At 47.0% G+C, this 27,293-nt stretch overlaps 1 protein-coding gene across 4 annotated transcripts in view; it reads right to left on the bottom strand.

The window, feature by feature from the left end:
* ILDR2 (immunoglobulin like domain containing receptor 2) overlaps nucleotides 1-27,293 on the bottom strand; it is a 1,152,771-nt gene that overhangs the window by 31,336 nt on the left and 1,094,142 nt on the right. For all 4 annotated transcript variants that reach the window (XR_011283425.1, XM_069635971.1, XM_069635970.1 and 1 more), the window contains exon 8: nucleotides 8,121-8,322. Coding sequence is in view for 3 of the 4 variants with exons in the window: in XM_069635971.1 (XP_069492072.1) it covers nucleotides 8,121-8,322 (202 nt within the window). In the remaining variant the exon portion in view is untranslated. The remainder of the gene's footprint in view (nucleotides 1-8,120; nucleotides 8,323-27,293) is intronic.

The following is a 27,293-nucleotide window of genomic DNA, read 5'->3' as shown; positions in this document are numbered from 1 at the left end:
GTCTTTTAGGGCCTCTTTTTTACTGGAGATTTTATTTTGAAGGGTCTCGATTTTATTGGCCTGGGCATTTTGAATTTCTGAACACCAATTTTTATCTTTGGTGCAGGTATCAGGGGGTAATATGGGGGTTTTGACTTCTTTAAGAATAGAGAAGAGTTCTTTCATGTTAGATTTAGCTATAGATATACGAGAGTCAAAGGAGGTTCGTTTGGCCATTTAAATTTCTTTTTTATAGAGTGCGGCTATTTTGGATAGTTTGATTTTGTTTTCAGCTGAGGGAGATTTTTCCAGGTAGCCTTGCAGTTTCTCTTTTGTTGCCTTAGGTTTTTGAGGAATGGTGTGTACCATTTGTTGAGGTGCGTTTTTGGTTTACTCGGTCTGAGTTTAAGTGGGGCGATGAGGTCCAGTGCTGTGGCCATGGCCTTATTATATTCTTCAACTAGGATCTCTGGATCCAAGTTGTCTGAGAGTGTGTCAAGTTTGGGGAGTAAATTCAGGATGAGTCTTTCAGGTGTAATGTTCTTTTTGTTTCTGGTGAGAGTAGGGGGGGGCCGTTCTGATGGGCGGAGGTGTGGGTCTGTCGGTAGATAACCAGAACGAAACTAGGTGGTGGTCGGTCCAGATTAGTGGTGAGATATTGGTGATGTTTTCTAGACAATTGTGGTTGGCCACCCAATCAAGTATTCTACCTTTCGAGTGGGTGCGTGCCATACTTCTTTGAGCGAAGCCTAGTTCAGTAAGAGTGGTGACTATTTTACTAGCTAGTGGGTCTGCTAAGTCATTATATCCTATGTTGAAGTCCCCTAAAGTGAGGACTTGAGATGAGCTTTTAAGATTGCTGGCTAGAATGGCGTTAAGATCTTAATCAAAGGTGCCGATGGGTCCTGGCGGGCGGTAGATCAAATGGATAGTAAGGGTTTGGATATTGGTGAGTGGGACTTTGACTGATAGAATTTCACAGGATTGGACAATGGCGGGCGTAGCTAATCTCATGGATAGACTGCATTTGTGAATAATGGCGACGCCCCCTCCTCTGGAGTTGGGGCGATCTTGCCTCAGGATAGAGTAGTTATCTGGGACTGTTAGCATGAGCATGGGGCCTGCTGCAGGGTGTAACCAAGTCTCGGTAATGGCGAGGAAGTCAAAATCGTCTTTGAGGATCAGGTCTGCGATTTCTATGGCATGCGCTACTAAGGATCTTGCGTTGATCAAGGCTCCCTTGATTTTAGGGCTAGCTATGTTTTTGATAGTAGTTGTGTTTTTAGTGGTGGTTGTCTGGCGTTTATCATGAGTTAGTTCAAGAGTGATCTGACTGGGGTGGTTGTACAAGGGTCTTGAGATGAGGTTGTGGGGAAGATTAGAGGTTTTAGTATTGGGGCTTAGTTGAGGCAACAGCTCTATGAACTTCTGTGGGGTGGGCAATAAACGGGCGAGAGGCTCGTAAATTGTAGCTAGTCTGGCTCTAAGTCCTAGGTTCCTATCTGTGGTTGTACGAGGGAGACTAGGTAGTAGCTGAGGGTTAACTGTGCCTGGGTAGGATGGTGCCTGGTCTGTAAGCACAGTAGGAGGAGGCATGTTAGGTAAATGTGGTGCCATTTTAAGCTGAATAGCCGTGTTCAGGAAAATGAGGACAAAGGCAAGTAAGCTGGTAGTAGATGGACACATTCTAAATAGTGGTACGAGTCTAGGTGGGTATAAGTCTCGACTAAGTAGGTGCTGGTTGGACTGATGAGTACTTATACTCTGGGCCTGGGAAGGAGGTTCCACAATGTGAGTAGAAGCACTGGGTTGCTATATAGATTTGAAGCAGGGCAACAGTGTTAAATGCATCTAAATTTGAAACAGAGCAACAAGGCTAAATGCCTCCAAATTCGAGACAGAGCAACAGTGTTAAATGCAACTAAATTTGAAACAGAGCAACAAGGCTAAATGCCTCCAAATTCGAGACAGAGCAACAGTGTTCAATGCAACTAAATTCGAGATACTGCTACAGTGTTAAATGCAACTAAATTCGAGACAGAGCAACAGTGTTAAATGCATCTAAATTTGAAACAGGGCAACAAGGCTAAATGCCTCTCAATTCGAGACAGAGCAACAAGGCTAAATGCCTCCAAATTCGAGACAGAGCAACAGTGTTAAATGCAACTAAATTCGAGACAGAGCAACAAGGCTAACTACATCTAGAATTGACGCAAGCCAGAAAGGCTAAATGAATAGCATAGTGCGCTTCTGATTTAAAGTAGTGGTCAGGATAGGAAGCAACCCAGCAGGCAGGCCTAGTCTGGGGCGCCTGTGAGGCACGTGAGAAGTAACTAATATGCAGATGTTCAAAGCATACTTAGGCAGTGTCTTAGTGTTCATCAAATGCTTGCCAGGGGTGTGGAAGAAACGTTGGCGATCAGAGTTACCTTGTTAGTAGAAGACGTGGCACTAGCGGGCTCGAAGGCAGGAAGGCAGAGGCACCCGTTGCAGGTAAGGGAAGCTCCTAATCCGCTCCATGGTGCGAACAGGGGGCAAACAGGGGCCTTTGTGTGGGCCTTCGTAGTGGCCGGCGTTTCCACCTGCCGGCGGATGTGGGATGGTGAAAACAGCTTCAGTTGCTCAGCAACTAAGCCACGCGGCCAGAGCCTCGCTCTGGTGCCGCGATGCTCCCACCATTACGGGGCCAGGCGGAAGAATCTGCCGAGATCAGGCAATTCACGCGAAGCGGTGCACTTCGTTTTCGATGGGAGGCACGGCGTGGGGCTGCTACATTAGGTGCTGGTATGCTCAAGGTGCATACCTGAAGGATTCAGATAATAAAGCCTCACCCTTGATGTTTCCTGGGTGTCGAGGCAATCCGGTGCACGGCTGGTTCGTGTGTTGTTGGAGCCGCTCCTGGGCTCTCAAGAGGCTAGGGCTCCTGCCCTCCTCCGTGGTGTGCTTCAGCGATACTGCATGGCTTGTGAAAATCTGTGAATCAGCAGGAACTTGTTCGGAATGTGCCCATTTGCAGCAGTTGGGGTGGGAGGCTGCTCGTTCCCCATTCCCTTTTATCAAGCATGCAGATTATGCCATCTCATGTAATCTCATGCGGTCCCAAATTGGCCCCAGACTTCCCTCGCAAGACACTTTTTTACCATATGTGGCAGGTGGCACGATTTGCTTGTGGCTTTTCTGACATATAATAATAGCCTCACACTCGCTATTTTTGGGAGGGCCCTAACCTCTCCTCCTTCTTGGGGAATGCTTGTGTGGTCTTTGCAGTGAATGCTGTGTGGGAGATGTTGACTGAGGAGCCAGTGCTGTTGATGTGATTGTTTACTGGCATTCGCTTTTATTACCATGATTGGAAACGACTGTCCCCATGCTGGTGCATGGGGAGTCCGAGTGTCTGACACTTGTTTGATGTGTACATTGATTGCACTTGAAAATTGCATAGGTATGCCAATGCTATCTGTAGTTTTGTCAAATGACAGGTGTATGAGTCTCCACCTTGCCTTGGCACGGAGTATAACATTGTGTTCTTCATTGTCATCTTTTTCCACGGAAATCAGAGGTTGGGAATTTTTCAGCCATCATCTCCTCTTCCTCATCCATGGATTTTTCTCTTTTTTGCTGAGCTGATGTCAAATGTTCTCCCTGTTGGGGTTTGGTTGGTAACGGCATAACTTCCTCCTCTTCCTTCTGAACTCCATCCTCTGGCAAGTGATGAATGTGCAAAGGCACTGCAGGTGCAGATACATTTCTTCCCTATGAGTCAGATTCTTCGCAGACAGATTCCTCTCGTCTTCCCAGAGGAAGAGATCTATGGATGCTGATTGACTGTAGTGGCGGGTGCAAAGAGTCATGTAATGTCTGCCTTCTCCAACAACTGCTGCTGTAGCAGGTTAAAAATGCACCCAACAGGTACATTCCCCCATGACCCTTACCCCATCCCCTACCATATTTGGTCCTGCGGTAGATTTAGACATGGTAATTCATTTCACACTCCTCTTCAAACAATTCACGTGAGGTTCTCACTGTTTGACATTTGCCTCCTCCTCATAAATACATGTGGCATTCTTAGTGCATTAGCCAACTTATCTGCCTAGAAAATGCACATGGGCTGCTCAGTGGTTTGGTATTCTCCTACTCTTGCCAAATGCATCTGGGCTTCTCAGTGATTTGGTCTTCTTCTACACTGGCCAAATGCATCTGTGCTTCTCTGTGATTTGGCCTTCTCCTACACCGGCCAAATGCATCTGTTCTTCTCAGTGATTTGGCCTTCTCCTACATTGGCCAAATGCATCTGGGCTTCTCAGTGATTTGGCCTTCTCCTACACTGGCCAAATGCATCTGGGCTTCTCAGTGATTTGGCCTTCTCCTACACCGGCCAAATGCATCTGTGATTCTCAGTGATTTGGCCTTCTCCTACACCGGCCAAATGCATCTGTGCTTCTCAGTGATTTGGCCTTCTCCTATACTGTCCAAGTGCATCTGGGCTTATCAGTGATTTGGCCTTCTTTCCTACACCAGCCAAATGCATCTGTGCTTCTCAGTGATTTGGCCTTCTCCTATACTGTCCAAGTGCATCTGGGCTTCTCAGGGATTTGGCCTTCTCCTACACTGGCCAAATGCATCTGTGCTTCTCAGTGATTTGGCCTTCTCCTACACCGCCAAATGCATCTGTGCTTCTTAGTGATTTGACCTTCTCCTACATTGACCAAATGCATCTGGGCTTCTCAGTGATTTGGCCTTCTCCCACACCGGCCAAATGCATCTGTGCTTCTCAGTGATTGTGCCTTCTCCTACACCTTCCAAGTGCATCTGGGCTTCTCAGTGATTTGGCCTTCTCTCCTACACCAGACAAATGCATCTGGGCTTCTCAATGATTTGGCCTTCTCCTACACTGGCAAATGCATCTGTGCTTCTCAGTGATTTGGCCTTCTCCTACACCTTCCAAGTGCATCTGGGCTTCTCAGTGATTTGGCCTTCTCTCCTACACCAGACAAATGCATCTGGGCTTCTCAATGATTTGGCCGTCTCCTATGCCTACACAATGCATGTGTGGTATTCCACTGAGGGGTGGTTTGCTGCTCAATATACAAAATTATTATGTAATGAGGTATGGGGCAAGAGTTGCACATAATCTAGAGGAGAGCTGTAGGTTCAGATTTCAAGCACTACCCTGCTCTCAGGGGACGGTCTGTCTACTCCAATGTCGCTTGAGACTCAGCTGAAAGAACCACAATGTCAGCAAATCAGCATTGGGCATCTGGAGGCAGGATTGCGATGAAAGGACCTGGAAGGACAAGTAACACATACATTCTGATAGACAAGACTTTAGGATGAAGACCTCAGATAGGGTTGGAGATCGGTCAGGGATCCAAGTTGTTCTTAATCTTGATTCAACAAAGAATCTCATCTGGGGGGTCAGTAAAGATTCTGTACCAGTCTTTTGCAATACTTATTCTGGAGTAGAAACCTTGTTAGGGGTCAGTAAGTATTGGGGAAATCAAAGTGAAGGAGGCTGAAAGAGGAGCCAGACATCTTAAACATTGCATGTTTGGCAAACAAGTATCGGCTTCGAAAAGGCTTACCTCTTGTGTGGAATAGGAGCTTGAGAAAAGAATCGGATCTATGTGATTATTGTGACGGCCGAAAATGCAGACTTTTTTTCAACCCTTTACACCACATATATATGTGACCCCCCGCAACCCCTCCCCATATTAATATTATATTCTACACCCCCCACATATAGATGTGGTGTAAGGGGGGGTAAAAATAAAAGTCAGCATTTTCGGCCGTCGCAATTGTCAGGTCGACATTTTGGTACGATTCCAAATAATCTACACATTCCTAAGGGTGAGGAGAAGGACAGAAGTATTTTAAAGAGTTCTGTGGCATTTGGAAGTAATTTCATCTGATTTGAGTTACTTAATACATAAATACATAAAGCATAGTGTTGACATCCAAGTCAGGAGGGGTATAATTTATTTGTCTTGTGACATACTTGACCGGGAAGTTCCATCCCTGTGCAAGAGGGGAGAGTACAGAGGCACGGGTGGGGGCACTCTGCTAAACAGTTATACATTAACAGGTTATTACCCATGGAGGCACTATGCTAAACCCATGTTTGCAAAGGGGGCAGGAGTGCTCCGTCTGGTTTTGGGTGATCAGGGGCGGAGCATCACTACTGAATCAGATTTGGAACAATGCCGCCTTTGTCGCCTTCTTCCCCAATAGCTCTCTGCTGTGGTCATGGAGGGATTGACCCGTCAGTGTCTTTCAGTGAGCGCACCTGTGGTGTCTGGGAAGTAAAGGCACAAAGAAGGGGTGATACCTTCTGCTTCGCTGTGGTGTAGACAAAGAGTGTCTACATTGGGTAAGTACAGGAAAGGGAGGTTGCACTCGATATGTGTGGTGAAGGTTATGGAAACTAAGCATTTGCCAAAGTGTGCGGGATCTTCACCTGGTGGTAAAGATGAGAAATGGCAGGCCACACAGCAGAGATCAGAAATGACAGCTGCTATCATGAGATTGGTGGCCGCCAATGTCCTATTCGTTTCCACTTTTTGCACATGGTTTATGCAGGTGCATGCATAATATTGATATTGATATTGATATTTTATTTCTATCGCCCTCGTACACAAGTGTTTCAGAGCGCAGCAAGGGAGGGGAACAAGGGAGAACAAAAACAACATTCTTATATATTTTTTTTTATTATTTTTTTTTTTTAATTTACTTGTATTTTAATCACTCAGATTTTTACAAGATCCGAAAAGTGCCAAAGAGGACGAAGAAGAACTTTCAACGTTTGCATAGATTCCCAGAGTCACAAAAAGACAACATTCTTATTAGGCCCAGTGACATTGAGAACGCAAGTGCATGGGAGAGGTAAAGGGAAAAAGTGCATGGAAGGGGGGAGAAGTGGTAAGTGTGGAGCAAAGGAAAAACAGATAAATTATAAAAAAATAAAATAAATAAATAGTAAAGGCAACAAACAGTGGTAGTGCAGCCAGCAAGTGGCAAGTGCTGGGTTTAAGGCAGCAGGCAGGTTATGTCTGATAAGTGCAGGAAGAAAAAGGGGGCTGTATGGGTACAGATACAGACCCCAGTGCAAGGGGTGGCCCGCGGGCAGTGCGGGTGGGTTGCAGGGTGAGCAGGTACCTGAGCCCGGAAGACAGAGGGTAGGCCAGGGGCCCAGTGTCAAGAGAGAACAGATCAGCAGGAGAGAGGGGGAGCGAAGGCAGAAGCAAAGAGTAAGGTTGTGAGGTGCTTCCGGAACCGGAGATGGTTCTCCTCAAGTTTCAGAGTGGCAGGGATGCTGTTCCAGAGGGAGGCCCCAGCGAAAACAGAGATCTACCCCCAGCTTGTTTCTTTGAAAAACGACTGACGCTGAGGGAGTTAGAAATAGAGGAGCAAAGAGCTTGAGAGGGGAGGTAGTTGAGGGATAGCTGAAGGTATTTTGGACCCAGGCCCCAGAAAGCCTTGTGGACAATGCAGAGGGTTTTGAATTGAATCCTTGCATCCACTGGGAGCCAATGGAGCGATTTCAGGGCTAGAGAGATACGATCCCAGGGCTTGAGACCAAGGACAAGTCTTGAAGTCCTGTTCTGTATTAGTTGCAAAGGGTGGAGATTAGAGACAGGTAGATTTAGAAAGAGGTTGTTACAATAGTCCAACCTTGAGAGTACCAGAACCTGGGAGACAGTGAGCTCATTCGAGCTCATGAGTGTGGAACTCATTCAATTTTGTGGGAAATGGAAGGCCTATGCCCGGTGACACTGAGAATTTCTGTTCCAGCATTGGGCCACTGCATCAGAACCGAGCTGAACGACACAACGCGAGGAAGCCAGCATTGGGCTTGGTTTATAGAGTAGAACAATACTGTTTGTGATGGCAGGGCAGGGTTTTTGTTAGTCTGGTTGGTATTGTTGAACATCTGTGCTGCAAGGCTTTGGAATGGACAGATGAGCAAAATAAGGTGAAAGCCATTTTCTCTGGGTTTTTTGAGCATTCACACAGATCAAAATGAGGGCTGTACCTTCAAAAACTATGACTCAGCGATAGTTGTCTTGGCCAGTATTAGGTAAGACAACAAATACCACTATGCGTTCAATTCCAATTTCATGTATATTTTTGGAGTTTCCTCTTACCTATTTCTGGTGCTGTTGCGCTCTTCTCGGTAACTGCCACTTGTCGGCTGTCTCGTGGAGCCCCCCGACGCCCCAGGGTAGTACTCAGCATTGCCATCCAGCTCCCGACCAGTAGGTGGCTTTCGGCGTGACTGCCGGTACGACCGGCCAAAGTTTGAGTCCTCCTCGTGCAGGGAACTGAGCTCAGAGATGGTGTTGTTGTCTGGCCGAAAAAACAAAGAAAATAACTGTGGCTGTTGGCTCGAGTGCTACCGCTGTCAAGATATAGAGGCTGGCCAAGTGGCATGGTGTTGACACGACACTCAGCTTGTTGTTCAATTAAACCTTGGACAAAGCATCATTTGTTAGGTGAACAAACCTCTTAACCTTCTCTTCAGTATTTTGCTAACAGTCCACTTTACACCTTGGGTGTCTCTATGGGTCAATCCCTCTACACCTGGGGTCTGCAACCTTTGACTTTCCAGATGTTTTGTACTGCAACTCCCATGATTTCTCAACATTGACTATGCTGACTGGGAGTGGTAGTCCAAAACATCACATAGCCGAACCCTGATTTACATTGTGCCCAGAGGGGGTCTTTTATGCATACAACCGTCTGCTCTGCCTTAAGACATACATTGTCAAAGCCAATAGTTCTGGCTGTTTTATAGTTACCGTTTTATGTGTTTCAAGTTTAAAACTGTATATCGTTGTCTGCTTGTATGTGTGAGTGTGTAAAAAGGGACCCGTTGGTAGGGTTGCCAAGTGACTCCATGTCACGAGGGATACCCTACTTCACTACTGGACTTTGTTTTTACCTTAGCTGTACTTCAGTCCATTTTACTCTACTGAGGGGTCACAGCACTACAGCTCTCACCAGGCAAATGATGGAGAAGTGAAATCACAGTACTGTGGCATGGTATCCTTCCTGACATGGAGTAATCTAGCAGGTTTATTTCAGGGACGTCATTTCACCAAAATGCCAGGGGTAGCGGAAGTGACATCACATGACCCTTGACCTCTGATGAGATCACAGGAAGTGGTGCCATTTGACCCCACCACGAAGTGACATCACGGGAAGAAATGGAACACGACGGTTTACCCCTTGACAAAACAGGAAGTGTCATCACATAGCATTGTTTCTAAGTACACTACGAAAAATATGGTTACAATATCACTGTTACTTGATATATATTTCATACAAGAATGGATCTCCATATGTATCGGCAGAAAATGCTATAACGGCAACTTGTGAAAAGCAAAATACATAGTCAAAAATGGATGTTTATTGTACTCAAAATGCTTTTTGGAGGATTTTGTCTGCATTGTGAATTTGAGGTGTTTGTGAACAGACTAAATAAGTGACTCACACCCTAAAGTGTGCCTGAAATGAACCTTTAATGAGTCTAGCAATTATTGTTTAGAATTCCAGAAAGACAAATGATGTGTTATTCCTACTCTTTCTTATTTAGCGTCACTACTCAAAGTGTTGCACTTGTGGAACCCCCTCATTTTTTAAGCAGCCTAAACAAGAAAGCTAGCCACTCTAGCAACAAAGAGGCACATGGCATTGGCCAAAGCCCAGGAGCTTCAATTTGTAAAAAAATAAATAAATGAAAAATGTATTTTTTTAGGGGTGGCAAGGGAGGCATCAGGGGTCACAAGTGCGACCCTTGGTGACCCCTAAATGACGTCCACGGTCTATTTGTTAGAGGTCTCAGCAGGGGAGTTGCTAGGTCTGGAAAAGACCCGGGGCTATGCTGATGTCGGAACTGTTGGGACTGGGGGCTAGCTAGTCTTTTGGCTGTAGCTCCTGAGATTCTATCCGGGGCTACAACCAAAAGATCAGGGGCTATAGCCCCTTTAGCCCCCCCCTAGCAACGCCCCTGGGTCTCAGCAAAGTGGGAAACGATTGATTGTGCACTGATCTGCTTCAATCATCTGGGCAGGTAAAATGCACACTGGTGGGATATAGTAGAAGCTACCAGCACTTAAATGCTTTCTTCCTACACTTTCAATGGGACAGTATGTGCACCAACATCTTCCAGCTGCTCTCTAACCCTATCTATCAGATCTCAGAAAGGTTAATCTCCGTAAATTGGTACATTTCTCCTGCATGAAATACGCGGTGCCTTTGCACCAACGACCTCTACAGTAGGTACATGGCAGAGTATTGCACCCTTTACTCTACAGGGTACACCAAAGTTGTCCAACTCCAGGTCTCGAGGGTCAAAACCATGTCATATTTTCAGGATACCCCCAATTAATGTTCACCAGATATATTTTCATACAATAATTCTAAATGTATGCAAAATAAATTCTCATGAATATTAATGAGGTATCCTAAAAACCCGTCAGAATTCCAGCCCTCAAGGCGTGGAGTTGGACAACCCTGGTGTACCCTCAGATCTCTGCAGCTCAACCCACCGAGCTAACCATATCCATTTACGTGAGAATAGGTGCACATCATTAAAGCGTGTCTGTTCCACTGACTGCATGTGAAAGGCTGTTCTGTCCTATTGATTTGCTAGACACTGCAGTGCCCAGTTAGCATGGGCTTTGCCGGGGAAGCACACAGTTCACCCCTTCTGGTATGACTTTCCTCACGTTTTACCAACTATAGCGTCATGATGCAGAAGCAAAATCTATAATAAAGGGTGCCTGGCTATGTCCTGATATGCCCAGGAGGGTAATTAGTAATAAAGAAAAAAATCAGGATGGGAGATCAAAACAGCAAGATTGTGGATTAATTTATTTAATCTCAAAATAGTAGCATGATGTTGGGTTGTGCTTAATACAAGGAAACATAAATAAATTAATCCACAATCTTGCTGTTTTGATCTCCCATCCTGATTTTCTCTTTATTACTAATGATACAGAAGCAGGCTTTGTTTTCCATGCCAGAGGGCAACATTTCACTTCCCTATTAGGAGGGCATATCAAGAGGGGGCACCAATATCTCACTGCGTTCATAAAGGCATGCCTTAATGTGAGATTGGGATCTCCTAATAAGAAGGGTCACCTATATGGCAAATCCCTTAGAACCATGTAACCCATGGCGCAGAAAGAGGGGGATCAAATTGCAGCAGAATTGCTTGATAAAATATATTGGTGTGCACATACACCTGTGTTTACTCTAATTAACATAGGAATAGCCTTATGTTAATTAGCGAAACATCATATGAGCGCAAAAGTGACACTTGTGTTAGCGCTAAGCGCAAATGCAAAAAAGGCATGCAAGGCCGTATTTTTTCAGTTTATTAAATGCACGAAAGCTGAAAGATCGTGCACGGACATCACATATTTCCTGCGTGCTGGTGGGTCACCTTTTATTAAATCGGACCCCGCTGTTAGCAGTATTCTGAACAACCAAGGACAACAACGGAAGGACAGAGGGAGAGTGTGTACTTTATTCCACGCTATAAGGCCCTGATTCATGGAATTATTTGCGTATAAAAAGGCGATTTGCTTGCCATTCTGCCCGCAAATCCATGTTTGACGATTGTGGATTTGCGGGCAGAATGGCACGCACATCCTCGTTTTACACATAAATAATTGCATGAATCAGGGCCTATATCTCTTCTGTTACAAGTGCTCTGCCCCTGCTCCTTCTGACCACGCCTCCTGACCAGTGGTAGAAGTGTACGAAAAGAAGTAGTGGAACTACGTTCACTGCTGGCCAGCACCCACTCCCCACAAACCCCATCACCACGCCCACTCCCACACACAATACAAACCCCCAAACACTTGCACCTGCTCTTTAAGGGAACGTTCAGTGCATTGCACTGAAAGTGCAAGCTGCAACATCTTCCTACACTGTTATTTTAAAATGAAACCATTCCGGAATAGTTTCTGTTTAAAATAAAAGTATATTAGCTGTAAAACGTAATTTAAAAAAGTAGAGGAACACCGCTCCCGACCGCTCCCGCTCACTTCGACCACTGTTCTCAACTCACCACATGCTACATCCCTTTCCTTTCTGCCTCTTAAATGTACAGGAACCGTACTCATAAAGTCATGACATCTCCCCCTTGCTTATCTCCTTTGGTCCCGGTCGCTGTGTCCTCTTTCTCTTTCTTTAGGGCTTTCCTATGTTAGGCTGTCTTATAACTCTTCTGGGTCCTGTGCCATGTTCATATTGCTTGCCAGTGGTTCTGGATCGCTTGTAGTCTCCTGTTCCTCTTCCATGATGCTTTAGTCTATAGCTCTTCGTTGAGGTTTAAAGTATCGTGGTCCTTTCATGAGAATATGCATGGGCGCTTATCATCATGCCTTTTAAATCCATTACTGTGAATAGTTTAGCTGCATACTTGAGTCTGTTTTCTTTCGCTGTCTTTGTCTTGCATGTCCATGCAGAGACGTATGCAACCTACATCTTTGGGCTCAACCACAAGGGGTGATATCCAGGGGTGGGCCTGAGGCTTTTACTATAATGTAGTTTTGTAGCAATTGATGAAGTTCCTCTGTGCCTTTGTGTTTGAGGTGAAAACCTATTAGTCAGATGTTGAGGTACAGGTTCTTTTGATTCATTGATGTGTAGTTTAACGACAGTCCCTTTTAGTTTACCCAGGCCACAGAAGAGTTTCGGAAATGTCAGGCGAAATGCATCTTTGGAAATGGCAGTAGTCGATATGATTAGGACACTTTCGACCGTGTTCGGAACAGACTGAACCTTTTTGGATGTTTATGACGAATCAACTCCAGAGCAACAGTAGTCCAGGGATGAATATCGGTTTCTAAACTATCTATCAGCCCCAGACCACTAGTAAACCAGAAGTGATCTGAACAGATTGGAATACAAGTGAATTATAAACCTCCTTGTCCAATTTTGGTAACGTAGACGGAACGGCAGGCTTATTTCCGCAAGGTCGTGGATCGTTGATTAGTTGCAACACAGCGAAAATGCAATTATGACCCAATGATAAAAGGGACTGTCCAGTCAAGATTGTATACAAATATCTACTTTATTATTACTACAACAGACAGTTCTAGCACACTACAAAATACAACCAACCCTGTAAAGGAACAGAGAGGACAGGCAGTTTCACGAAGGAAAGGGATGCACTCTGGATACTGAAAGGAGAGTAGTTGGTGAAGTAATCAGTCTTACTGTTCAAGGTTATTTGGTTTCAGCACCAAGGTGGCAAAGGGTCCTAACTGTCTCAAGGGGCCTTCGGAGAAGGACCAGGGGGGCAGAATCACAATGTACCTGGTGCTGGAGAAGTTCTTGATGCTCGACAGAATTGAGGCGGTTCCAGAGTGCTTTGCAGCTCCCGAGACAGAGTTTAAGACCGGAGACAGCTGCGGGCATCAGGTGGCAGGCAGTTAGGCGGGCGAGGCTAAACGGACAGTTGCAAGCTGGCCTAAACGATGGCACAGGGTCAAGAATCGTTGTCTCTGTGCTGTTTGACAGATCCGGAGCACTGGTCGAGGTGTCTCGGACGTCTCTGCTGACTACGGCGTGATTACAGACAGCGGTGTAGCTGGTTGTGGTTCGAGGGCTCAACTGTCTCGGAAATGTCCTTAAAAGATGGACGCTGGTTGTTGCTTGTGTGGGACTTCTCCTAGATTCTTCACAAGGCTTGTGTTGTCCTTTCAAGGCGTACGGCCCAAAGCTCAGGAGAGTGTTTGCAGGCAACGGCCTTGTCCTTTGTCCATAGACTCTTCAGCACTTCCCACCTAGGAAGCTTGATGGCAGAACCTAGCAGGGCACACTGTGTACTGACTGGGTACCGGTTCTGGAGCTGCTGGACAGGTCCTCTTGAGTCCGGTATCGCCCTCAGTTCCCTGGGAGATGTTAAGGGGAGGGATCTTGCTTCTCTCTTGGAACTCCTGGCCTTCCTTCACTGGCGGAAGATGTAAGGTAGACTGTACCTTCAGCCTGGGTCCAAATGAGTCCTTCTTCTTACTCCGTTCAAAGTCGTCAGATGATCTGCTAAGTGAGGGGTTCAGCCCCCTTTTAAAGCCAAATGGGCCCCAGTGATTGGTGCAGGCTAAGCTCACCGTAATGAACCAATCCCGGGTCCCCACCAACAATCTTCTGTTATGCATGAGGTCAGGACCAGAGTGTTCTGCAACAGGAAAGTTAAGGGGTGACAACATGTACCTAAGACCCACCCATCTTCCTGTCTGTTGTAGATCAAAGTGTCTCTCTGGTTAACTGAGCCCTCAGTGACTCTTGATTAAAGCACATGTCTCCATTAAAGTTTGTGCCAAGAGCAGACTTCATGTCTCCCTCAATTCACATACTTCATCCCTCTGAAAGGGGTCGGGCCGGCAGGGGTACCTGCGGTAACTAATGGACGCAGACCTGCAATTCACTGCCTTTCATACAGAGGGGTGGGAACTAGCTTCAAGAAGACACATTGCATACCAAAGGGGTGTTAGCCCCACATTCCTGTTGTCTGTTTGGCAACCAAGCCTCTTCGACAGGCTTGCCTCAATTATCTCTCATTAGTATGCACTGCCATCAGCCGAACTAACAATAGGAAAGCAGATCTATGGAGCCTTTAAAATTTTAATTAGGCTGCCCATGGCCGGAGGAAGGTGTACCTTCCCCCTTATTAAGAAGCTTTCTTGTACCTGTAGCAGTCACATTCGAGCTGAGCATGACAGGGGAGGAGGACGCCTGTAGGCTATGTCCTCCCGGAATACACGTGACTATTCCTTTCATGCAGTGAGAAGAGAAAATTTGTGCGGAATGGCCTGACACATTTTCAGAGGTTGATCTCCCATAATTAATTTTCATTATCAAAAAATCAAAAATATCCAGGCGAGCGCACATGTCCGTGCAGACGGTCGAATTCCTCACATGCCCCGAAGCCTCACTCATGTGAAACACCACACTACTGAGGGTCTGGTTCGCCATCAAGGTGAAAGTACCGGCTGAGGACATCTGCATTTCCATGCTGGGAGCCTGGCTTGTGCTGGATGTCCATATCTAATCCCTGTAGGGATCTGGCCCAACGCAAAAGCTTAGGGTTCTCCCCTTGCATGGCCATTTAGCATCGCAGAGGCCTGTGGTCCGTCTGGATCATAAGGTGAGACCCAAAGATGTAGGGTTTCAGCTTCTTTATGGCCCACACGACCGCATATGCCTCTTTTTCTATGACAACCCAGTTCCTTTCCCTTTTTGTCAACCGCATGCTAATGTCGGCGACAGGTTGCTCCACCCCTTCAGAGTTCAGCTGCGCTAACACTGCTCCAATCCCAAAATCACAGGCGTCTGTCTGGATAATTAATTCCTGATCATAGTCTGGAACTTTCAGAACTGGGGCCCTGCAAAATCCATCCTTTAAATCCTGAAAGGTGGTTTGACAGGCGGTGGTCCAAGTTACCTTCTTTGGCATCTTCTTGGATGTTACATCATTCAGGGGCATGGCAATGGTCCCATACCCTCTGATGAATGACCGGTAGTGCCACCGACCAGGTGGCCTGGGTAAGTCACAGTACCCTCCGCTATCTGGCAATTTGTGGCCTTCATTGTCAGGCCTGCATTCTGCAACACCTGAAGCACTTGTTTCAGGTGGGATACTTGATCCTCCCAGGTGTGGCTGAACACAGCAATGTTGTCTAAATAGGTGACACTGAAGTTTTGCAGGCCAGGCAAAAACGAGTTAACCATCCTCTGAAAAGTGGCAGGGACATTCTTAAATCTGCAGGGCATCACAGTGAACTGATAATGTCCTTCCGGGGTTGAAAATGCCAATCTCTCTCTCGCTCCATCTGTCAAGCCAACCTGACAATACCCTGCTGTGAGGTCAAAAGTATGCATGTACTTGGCAGAATCGAGCCCCCTGTAGTACACACAAAAGCGAACTTTAGTTTTCCTACCACTGTTTTTTTTAGGGACCAGTACCACTGGGCTAGCTCAGGGGCTGTGGGATGGCTCTATCACTCCAAGGGACAACATCTTGGAAACTTCCTCTTTGATGGTGTCCCTGACCGGAATCAGCCGAAATGACCGAAATTAAATGATCCAATGTGTGATTTGGCCGGATTTCGGCCGTTCCAAATTTCTGAACGACCAAAAAGTTCGACCAGATCACACATTCGGTGGAGGGGGCTGCAGGGGCTGCTGGCGTGTCCCAGCACCCTTGCTCACTATAGTGTGAGCAGGGGTTGCAGTGGTGTCCCCCGCAGCACATCCCAAAAAAGCACCAGACAAAATAGGGCTGCGGGGGTGTCCCCCGCACCCTTGCTCACTATATTGTGAGCGAGGGTGGCAGGGGTAACCCCCGCAGCTATCCCAAAAAAAGAAAGAAAAGGACCCTACGGCGCTGGTTCCCGATCGCAGAAGTGAAAGGCAAAATGCGTTGTGGGGACACAGGGTAGGTACAGGTATGGGGGTGTGGTGGTGGTGTGGGTGGGGCGGGGGCCAAGTTGTAAATGTTCAGGGGAGAAAAGACCAAAGATTATTTCAGAAAAATAATCTTCAGTCTTTTCTCCCTCAAACATTTGGATCACAGGCTTTCAACCCTGATCCCCCTGAACTTCTCGGGCATCCGGTGAATCCTACTCTTCACTGGCTTACTGTCTCACATGTTCACATCATGGGTGCACCAATCTGAATGACCGGGAGTCAGCGAAAACAGACCAGCAAACTTTCCCAGTAAACGGCGACAGTCTGTCAGTTGCAAGATTGACACCTACAACTGACCATCTGTGGCTTCAGTGTGCAGGAGGTCTGAGAGGGGATTGTTCTCCTCGGTCTTTCTGTCTATCACTAATGCCATGACTAAGTCCTCCCGGCTATAATGGGGTTTTAGCTGGTTGACGTGAAAGACCCTGCACATCTGTTTAGGTCCTTTCGCATCAATGAGATAATTCATCTCACTGACCTTTTCCAGCAAACAGTAAGGCCCTGTCCACTTGTCCTGAAGAGCAATTGGTTTGACAGGCTCCATAATCCACACCCACTGGCCTGAAGAATAGACTGTCACTGAGGCCTTCTGGTCGTACCAGTGCTTCAGCAGCTCCTGACTGGCCTTTAGATTCTTTGTTGACTGTTCCATGTACTTTGCCATTCTAGACCTAAGGCTGAGTACATAGTCCACCACATCTCATGAAGGGGATGAGGGTTGGCTTTCCCAACCCTCTTTCACTAGGCTGAGGGGTCCTTTTACAGGGTGTCCAAACAGAAGCTCAAAGGGGTTAAACCCATCTCTGTTTTGTGGCACCTCCCTGTAGGCGAACAGAAGGCATGGCAGGAGAAGATCCCATTTTCTCCTCAGGTTCTCTTCCAATCCACCTATCATACCTTTCAGGGTCGTGTTGAACCGCTCAACAAGCCCGTTGGTTTGTGGATGGAAAGAGGTAGAGAACCAGCAGGTGACTTCACACTCTTCCCACATAGCCTTCATATATGTAGATATGAGTTTGATCCCCTTTCAGAAACAACTTCCTTGGGGAATACAATACACTACAAAATCCCAATCAGAGACGTCGCAACCATGGGGGCTTTGATGCTCCTCAGAGGGACAGCGTCAGGGTATCCTGTGGCGTGGTCTACCACCACCAAGATATATCTGTTCCCGAGTTGGTTTGAGGATCCAAAGGACCCACAATATCCGTGCCTATTCTCTCAAAAGGCCGCCCAACCACGGATAGTGGAATTAAGGGGGCCTTTGTGGCCTCACCTGACTTGCCAGAAGCTTGACAAGTCGGGCAGGACCAGACAAATTCCTTAACTTTTACACCGAACTGTGGCCAGTAAAAGTGCACAGACAACCAATCTGATGTCTTAGTCACTCCCAAATAACCCGCTAAAGGAATTTGGTGAGCCAAATACAAAAGGTACTTTCTGCGGCATTGGGGAATCACCAACCTCCTGGTGCCCTCACCCTCAGAGTCTTTTGGCTCACTCTACAGGAGTCCATCCTCCCAGCACCCTTTGAACAGTCTAGGGACCTCACCCTTAGCCTGCTCCTCCACCTGCTTCTGCAGACCCGCTAGAGTGGGACACTCTTTCTGGGCTGTGAAGAAGTCAGTCTGACCTGGGCCCCTAGCTGATGCAAACTCTCATCCAGCTTGGGCAGACCCTTCAGTTTTGCGCCCACCTGGTCCTCCACCTCAGGTTCCTGTGCTGCACCAGGCAACTGTGAAGTCGCAGAGTCCCCTGCTACCAAAGTAGGGTCCTCAGTGGATAATAGCCCCTCTGCCGCAGCAGTAGGCGACTCAGTAGTCTTTGGACCTAGACTAGGGGCTACCGGCTATGCCGGTCCTTCCAACAAGCCCTCTGGAAGTACTCCAGGCCCTGCGGCTCTCAGAGTGTTCAATCTGGCACTCTCTTTAACCCTCAATCGTGTAGCCGCTGCGTCTATTTCGGGATCAGGAAGATCATTACCCAACAGACATGGGACAGGGATGGAGTCTTTCACCGCTACACGGTGCCGGGTTGTTTCACCTCGCCAGCTGAACTCTACTATCGCCAAGGGGGACTTACTCTCACCATCAAATCCACTTACACACAAATCAGGCCCAGCAATATATTGGCCTGGCTGAACCCACTGCAGGGTGACAGTAGTGACGCTAGCAGCGGTGTTTCGGACCGCAGGAGTTTTGTGTCCATTGATATACACATGTTCTAGATAGAGTTGAGTATTATTGGGAACTGGGGTCTCTTCTAGAGACCCAGTACCGTTTCCACTCAGTGTAACCAATCCACATTAGGCCACTCCCTGGCCTAGTGGGAAGTCCTCCTCTGAGAGGCCCACACTAATGATGGCCTCTTCCATGAGTCCAATATTCACTATGGCTTGCTTGGCTAAACCCTTGCAAGCAGGATCCCCGTTCCTATGGCCCAGCTTGTGACACACAAAACAACCTTTGGGTGGTGAGAACGCAGGTGTCCCAGTGTTACGGGTGCCTGCGCTCTTCTTTTCGGTGTACACAGCTGAACTAGAGTTTGGGGGTTTCCCTTTGTTCTTTTGGGGACCTGACTTTGAAGAGGATTGGGTTGGACCTTTGTCCTTCCCAGCATTGTTTACTTTTTTATCTGCCGATTTCTCTTCCGGTTTGAGTGTGCTCGCCTGAGACTTTTTCTGGACTCGAGTACTCACAAACCTGTCGGCAGCCTTTGCAAGCTCCCTAAGGTCTGTGATAGTCTTGTCCACAAGGTGCTGGTGTAGATAAACCTCACCATTTTTTAACACATTCTTACACACAATCAAATTGTACATCCCTTTAAATGTGTCAACTTTGTTACCAGTCACCCACCCACTCAGATATTTCAACAAGTGTGTGAACGCTTCAAATGTCCACCCACTTTTCTTTCCGAGCTCTCTGAAGCTCTTGAAATACTGTTCTGGGGTTTTACAGAACTTCCTGAGGAGGGCTGCCTTCATGCTCTCATAAACTGGCATTTCCTCAGGAGTTAACTCAAGAATTACATCAGTCCCTGGTGTCAGTATGCGATTTATAAGGGCTGCACCCCACATACCTCATCCACCTCCTGCAGCTAGAATGCCAGCTCGAGCTCTTCAAACCAGTTGAAAATATCCTTCCCCACTTCATAAGCCTGTACCCCATCTTTGGGGATGTACCGTCGTGGCATATCCTCGGAACTCTGGTTTGAGTGACCACTGCTGTTCTCGCTAGAGGCGGACCTGTTGGCCTCCTTCCTCTTTTCAAGCACTAGCTTGCGCATCTCTATGTTGACCTTTTCCAGCTGTTTCTGTTCCTCTAGCGCTACTCTCTTCTCCTCAAGCAGGAGCTTTCTAGCTGCAACCTCATTAACAGCTGGAACAATTACTGGGCCACTTAGAGACTGCGCTGAGGCCTGGGACCTGCAGGATGCTGCACTAGCCCGTGTCCTCAAAAACACTCTTGAGTGTAGATAAACTACACTTGCCACCCGGCGGGATGATTGGCCAGGAACACTGCTCATGCGGTCTTTCTTGTCATTTTCACCCTCTGAAAGGTCTTGTACGTTCGGGTACACAGGACCTAGCCCGTCCCCTGGGGCCTTCTCCCCAACCACCCTCGCTTCTACCCAAACTTGGAGGCTGGTCAGCAACTCAGGTTTATTAACCTAACTGCTGTGGGGAAGTCCCCTCTCTTGACATAAGACGCGCAGGACATCCTTGGTCATGCCTTTTATAGTCTCCATGTCAAGCTCCATGACTATTACTAATACCTACTCCAACTGATCCTACCACTTGCTACCAATGTGACAAATCAACTTCTGGGGCACCAGTGGTCCAGGGATGAATATCGGTTTCTAAACTATCAATCAGCCCTACACCTCTAGTACACCAGAAGGGATCCGAACAGATTGGAATACAAGTGAATTATAAACCTCCTTGTCGAATTTTGGTAACGTGGACGGAACGGCAGGCTTATCTCTGCAAGGTCGTGGATCGTTGGTTAGTTGCAACACAGCAAAAATGCAATTATGACCCAATGATAAAAGGAACTGTCCGGTCAAGGTTGTATACACATACCTACTTTATTACTACTACAACAGACAATTCTAGCACACTACAAAATACAACCCACCCTGTAATGGAACACAGATGACAGGCAGTTTCAGAAAGGAAAGGGATGCACTTTGGATACTGACAGGAGCGTAGTTGGTGCAGTTATAAGTCTTACTATTCAAGGTTATTTGGTTTCAGCACCAAGGTGACAAGGGGTCCTAACTGTCTCAAGGGGCCTTCGAGAAGCACCAGGGGGGCAGAAACACAATGTACCTGGTGCTGGAGAAGTTCTTGATGCTCAACAGCATCGAGGCAGTTCCAGAGCGCTTTGCAGCTCCTGAGACAGAGTTCAAGATGAGAGACAGTTGCGGGTATCAGGCGGCAGGCAGTTCGGCGAGCGAGGAATGGAGGGACGGCTACAGGCTGGCTGACACGGTGGCTCGGGGTCAAGAATCGTTGTCTCTGTGCTGTTTGGCAGATCTGGAGCGGTGGTCGAGGCGTCTCGGAGCTCTCTGGTGACAGCGGCATGACAACAGTTAGCAGTGCAGAGTGTTGTCGTTCGAGGGCTCAACTGTCTTGAAAATGACCTTAAAAGATGGACGCTGGTTGATGTTTGTGTGGCACTAGTCCTAGCTTCTTCGCTGGGCTTGTGTCATCCTTTCAAAGCAGACGGCACAAAGCTCAGGCGAGTGTTTGCAGGCAACAGCCTTGTCCTTTGTCCATAGACCCTCCAGCACTTCCCACCTAGGAAGCTAGCTGGCAGAACCTAGCCGGACACACTGTGTGCTGGCTGGGTACTGGTTCTGGAGCTGCTGGACGGGTCCTGTGAGTCTGGTATCTCCCTCTGTTCGCTGGGAGATGTTTAGGGGAGGGGTCTTGCTTCCCTCTTGGAACTACTGGCCTTCCTTCACTGACGGAAGATGTAAGGAATACTGGAGCTTCAGCCTGGGTCCAAATGGGTCCTCCTTCTTACTCCTTTCAAAATCGTCAGATGGTCTGCTAAGTGAGGGGTTCAGCCCTCTTTTAAAGCCAAATGGTCCCCAGTGATTGGGACAGGCTAAGCCCACCTTAATGAACCAATCCTGGGCTCCCACCAACAATCTTCTTTTATGCATGAGGTCAGGACCAGAGTGCTCTGCAACAGGAAATCTAACGGGTGACATCATATACCTAAGTCCCACCCATCTTCCTGTCTGTTGTATATCAAAGTGTCTCTCTGGTTAACTGAGCCCTCTGTCTCTCTTGATTAAAATGCAGGTCGCCCTTGAAGTTTGTGCCGAGAGCAGACTTACTGTCTCCCTCAATTCACATACTTCGTCCCTCTCAAAGGGGGCCGCTCTGCAGGGGTACCAGCGGTAACTAATGGACCCAGACATGCCATTCAATGCCTTTCATACAGAGGTGTGGGAACTAGCTTCAAGTTGACACATTGCATTCCAAAGTGGTGTTAGCCCCATTTCCCTGTTGTCTGTTGGGGTACCAAGCCTCTTCGACAGGCTTGCCTCAATTATCTCTCATTAGAAAGCACTGCCACCAGCCGAGCCAAACAATAGGAAAGCAGATCCATGGAGCCTTTGATATTTTAATTAGGCTGCCCATGGTCGGAGGAAGGTGGGCCTTCTCCCTTCTCGAGATGCTTTGATGTACCCATGGCTGTCACATTCCAGCTGAACATGACAGGGGAGGACGGCGCCTGTTTAATGTGTCCTCCCGGAGTACACGTGACTATGCGTTTTGTGTGGTGAGCAGAGAAAATGTGTGCAGAATGGCCTCACACATTTTCGGAGGTTGATCTCCTATCATTCATTTTCATTATCAAAAAATCAAAAAAGCCCAAGCAAGCGCACACTCCCTGTGTGGATGGTCAAATTCCTCACAACGTCTGATAATGGACATCCATGAGCCCCACTGCCTTCTCTGTTTTGTAACTGAGGAGACATTGTCCATTTGTGAGGCACCTTAGTACATGGATCGTGGCAATGGTAGATTGACCTCTCTATGGTTGAGGGTGCATTGGAATTGGCCGATAGATGGTAGTGGTGTGCTCACATCCTATTGATAGAATTTTGCTGTTGACCGCCATAAAATTAGTCTGTACTGTGTTTGAAGGAATTCTTGTTCTCCCATAATATTAACTGGGGCACCTGTGTCTATGATGAAAGAGTGCATTTTGCCTCCCATGTTGAGTGACACTCGCGCAGCAACCTCAGCATCAGGCTCCTCATGCATCAAATATATGTACTCATCCATGTAGTGGTAATCAGGTGAGACTTGTTCAGGATCCTCATGCACGTGTGAGTCCTCCATTGCGCGAATCACCCTGCGATTTGTCTAAGGTGTGCTAGGTGACGGTCTCCATGTGGCAGCTTGTGTTGGTCTCCTCAAGAGAAAGGGTCTGCCCTCCCTACATATAGACTGGAGTTGGCCCACTATGTCACACTTGGTACACTGCTGTCCTATGGTTGGGCATATGCCAGTATGTGAAAATGCAAACCCACACCTGTAGCACATTCTGAATGGTAAATTGGCGTGCGTCATCATGCAAGGGCAGGCTGTTTGCAAATGTGGGGTAGGTATAGGTGGAGATGGCAGCTTCTCAGGTCATTTGGAAGTTTGTAATGCATCTTTGGAATCCTGTTTTTTGAAGTTTCCATAGCAGCTGCCTGAACATTTACTCTCTCATATATGTGAGTGAGTTTGATAATGTCATTTTAAGACAGCATCTTCTTGAGTAACAGTTTGCAGAACATGGATGATGTATATCCTTCAATGATGCAGAGATGTATGGCTTCCTCATCTGGGAAGATTGCAAATTTACAGAAACCAAAACCTTCTACCCATCACTTTTTTGCTTATTGTTTGTCTTCTCATGTGAAAGAGGACATGCCCAGACATGGGTCCATTGCTCACAGTACCATAGGGAACCAAGCTGCATCTCACTGATGAAGCCCAACAAGTCCTAAATATGTCTGGGGTTGCTTGTGTTTCCATGCACAGGGGACGTGGTTTAACAGTTCTGTCTAGACTGCTCCCATTATGATATGATATCATTTATGGCGTGCCGGTACACAAGTGTTTTTAAGCGCGACAAGGCAAGGAAGGGGAGATACTGGGAGGACAATACAAACCATCTTACTAGGCCTTGTGTCTTTCAGATTGTGCAAGTGCAGGGGGAAGGGAGAGGAGAAGTGCCAGAGGAAGGGAGGGGGAGAGTGTGATAAGAAAATATAAGTAAGTGCCGCTGTGGTGGCCGGCTATACATATGTGCAGGTAGGCAAGGGACTGTAGGGTTGCAGATGCAGTTCCCTGTGCGCGTTGGGCCATGAGGCAGTGCATGGGGCAACTGGTCGTATGGTGCCTGGTGCCTATTAAGGTTCAGAGGGTGGCCAGGTAACCAGTTAGCGCATCAGACAAGTACATCAGCAGGGGAGAGAGAGAGAGAAAGCAGAAGCGAAGAGGAAGGTCTTGAGTTTCTTCTGGAACCTTAAGTGGTCCTGCTCAAGTTTGACAGAGGCCGGGAGGCTTTTCCAGGTGGAGGCACTAGCCGAGGAGAGAGACCTACCCCCCACTCTCTGCCTGGAGAACCATCTGACCCCCACAGACTTGGAGGTGGATGAGCTGAGGGCTTGAGAAGGAGAATGCTTAGGAAGAGAGAGTTGGATGTAGTGTGGGCCTCGGCCCCAGGAAGCCTTATGGACAATGCAGAGGGTATCGAACTTGATCCTGGCAGGCACTGGGAGCCAGTGGAGAGATTTTAGGGCTGGAGAGATATGATCCCTGGGCTTGAGGCCAAGGATAAGTCTTGCAGTCCTGTTCTGGATTAGTTGCAGTGGTCAAAGAGTAGAGACAGGCAGATTTAGAAAGAGGCTGTTGCAGTAGTCTAGCCTAGAGAGGACCTGGGCTCTGGAGACAGTGAGCTTCTGTGGGAAAGTTAGAAAAGGAAGAATACCTCTGAGGAGGTGCAGCTGGTTGTGGGACTTCTTGGAGATGCCAGAGCCAGAGATGTGAAGAGAGAAGCAGAGGATGGAGTCGAAGATAACACCAACGTTTTTTGCGTTGCAGGAAGCCGCAGGTACAGGGCCCAGGGAGGGCGGCCAGAGTGAAAGAGGGCAATACCAGGTGGCAGTACCAGGCTGATTTGCATATGGCTGATTCCCTTTTGCAAGCATTGGTGCAGTGGAATCAAAGACGCTTTTATGGGAGGGCAAACAAGGCACTTGCCCCGGGCCCCCACCTTGGAAGGGCCCCCAGAAGGCTGGATGATCTAACAAAGTAAGATTCCATTCTTCTCCAACTTAAATAGCTCAGGATATTTTATGATGTGCTGCTGAGGCTTTAAACTTATTTCCTGTCTGTTTTGACAAGTACATTCTGCCTTGATCAATTCATCGTGTAATGCTTTCTGTGTTCACTGTGGTATACATAGTTTGTGTATTCCTTACGGCACAACGCTTTTAGCTTGCTTTCCTTCCTATGGGAATTATGTGATCATGTTCAATAGCCACAGTTGAAATGCATATTCATAAATTGAGTGCCACGATGGTTCAGAAGTTAGCTCAGTGTGTTAAGCACTCATTGCAGAAATAAGTGGTCAAATGCAAGATTAGAAGAGCACGTTTCAGCAAAACTATCTGAGCCTTTCCTACGTCTGAGGTTCATAGACCTGCCTGCTTCAGTACTGGTTTTTGAGGCACAATATTATCAGCAATTTCCCTGCACCCGATAGGGGTTGCTATAAAAACTAACATCTCATCCGTGTGGTGAAGGTCTAGGAATTGGTTTGTTCAGATGGGATGTTGTAAAACTGGGCAGTCACATCCAATGATGAGCATAAACTGTAAGTCCACAAGGTGAATAAGCATCCAGATACAAGACTGTGGAAACAAAGTGTTCATGTTTGCATCCTGGCAGCAGGCGATACAGTGATCCTGGACAAATCATCTATTATCTTTTACATTACTGTGCCGTCTTCTGTTAGGTTTGCCTTTTCCCATGCTGGTGGTATCATTTGGCCCATTACTTGATCTTTCTTCTTATGTAGGCCGTTTGAGTGGAAGGGATGGTAGACATAAAAGATAGCGGACGAGATGTTGCAGGCCTCTGGCAAACATTGTTTAAGGTCTGCTCATTTGACACAAACAACAGTTTGCTTTTTTGTAAAAGTCAAAAGTTTTTCTGCACGTTTAGAAATGACAGTTTCACAAGCCAGTGTTGTTGAAGTATTTAAAGCTTTAAAATACAAAAGACAAACTCAGATTCAGTCTGTTAAATTACATGGATTGCTTTGCTGGTAATTATATACTTGATGATTGAGAGAATGGAGCCAGAATCATTCCCATTTTGCGTAACACCCCTCTATAATATTTTGCTTTTAAACATTGTCATGCTTGGTAATGTGATTTGTGTACTTTCCACGTCCGTTTTATAAAATGAGATTATTTATTTTAGTTCATGGTAAGAACTAGAAAAGAAAGTGTTCAAATGCAGAAGTTTCAGAGTTGGCACACATCCCAGCTTCACCCCTTAATAAACGTGTGATCCTGGGCAACTCATTTAATCTTGTATTGCCTAACCTCTCAAAATTGCCAGTCTCTAAACCTTTCAAAATTAGGGGGATGGCAGGGGCGAGGCCAGATATTCTTGATCACTTAATGCCTTTGGTTTGGTGGAGGGGGTCCCAAAGGTGTCCGCGCACAGGGCCCCAAAAGTGCTTAAAATGGCTCTGAGTGGATTTGCAGGTTGCCCAGAACAATGCCAGTGGTTAAGATTAATTCAAAATCTTCAACCCATCATTATTTGGTTATAATATGTATTCTGAAAATACTTCAGGTAGTAAATACTGCAAGTTTAACTTATCTTCACCCATAAAGTGGAAGTAATATGAATTAATCTCCCTGCACTTAAAAAACATTTTGTCCCGCAAGTGAAGGGTTGTGCTAGCTAATCTCCTTCACTAGCTGGCCAAAAAGATGCATGGTTGTCACAGAAGGAGGGACATGAGCCTCTCTGATGCTTACATTTCATGCTACTTTGTGCATAGAGCTGCAGAAGGGGCCCTACTGATCCTTCTATGTATTCTGGCTCCACAGGAATGCAGCAGGCGTGAACTGCTTCTGCCCAATATTTTTTCCCAAACCCAGACATGGGATAAATCAGGAACGCAATGGGCTTCATTCTAACTATGCCGGTATCCAGGTGGTAGAGCCGCGAGGATACCAGCAAATGTTGATACTGTTTCTGGCACCTGAACCCGCAGCATTGCCGCCGGATTACGTATGCTGGAGTAAATCCTTGGATTTCATGGAGTCCAGGCGATTTGCTGTCCGGTCATGAGGGTTTTGTTTTGCTGGTAGGACGCCTGCCTTATCTCCAGCTTTGAGCTAGCTGGAGGTAACCCTGGTGCCCCACCGGCAAACCCCTAGTGGGCGGGTCTGGTAAAGTGCTGTATCCACAAATTGCAGCACTTTTTTACCAGACCGGCTGACTTAGAATGAGGCCCAACATCCGGCTTTTTTTTCCTACCTGTGCTTTTTCTGGAATACTTCATATCACGCATTGTAGAGGCAGTAAACACATACTAGATACGGCTCCCTTATGGGCATTAATTTCCACATGTGGTGTTCTTGGAAGTCCTAATGAAGCAATAAGTGTCAGATGCATGGCTGCGCCCCCTTCTGACGGTTCTGCCAGCTAGAAGGGAATGTGAGGGTTTCTGCACAGATGGCACGTCTGGAGTGGGTCTATGTGGTGCGTGGAAGGGACCAGTATTAAGGTA

Source organism: Ambystoma mexicanum, chromosome 7p, assembly GCF_040938575.1.
Source record: "Ambystoma mexicanum isolate Mex_15411 chromosome 7p, UKY_AmexF1_1, whole genome shotgun sequence".
In the NCBI taxonomy this organism is placed as follows: Eukaryota; Metazoa; Chordata; class Amphibia; order Caudata; family Ambystomatidae; genus Ambystoma; species Ambystoma mexicanum.
This window is presented reverse-complemented; position numbering and strand designations above follow the sequence as displayed.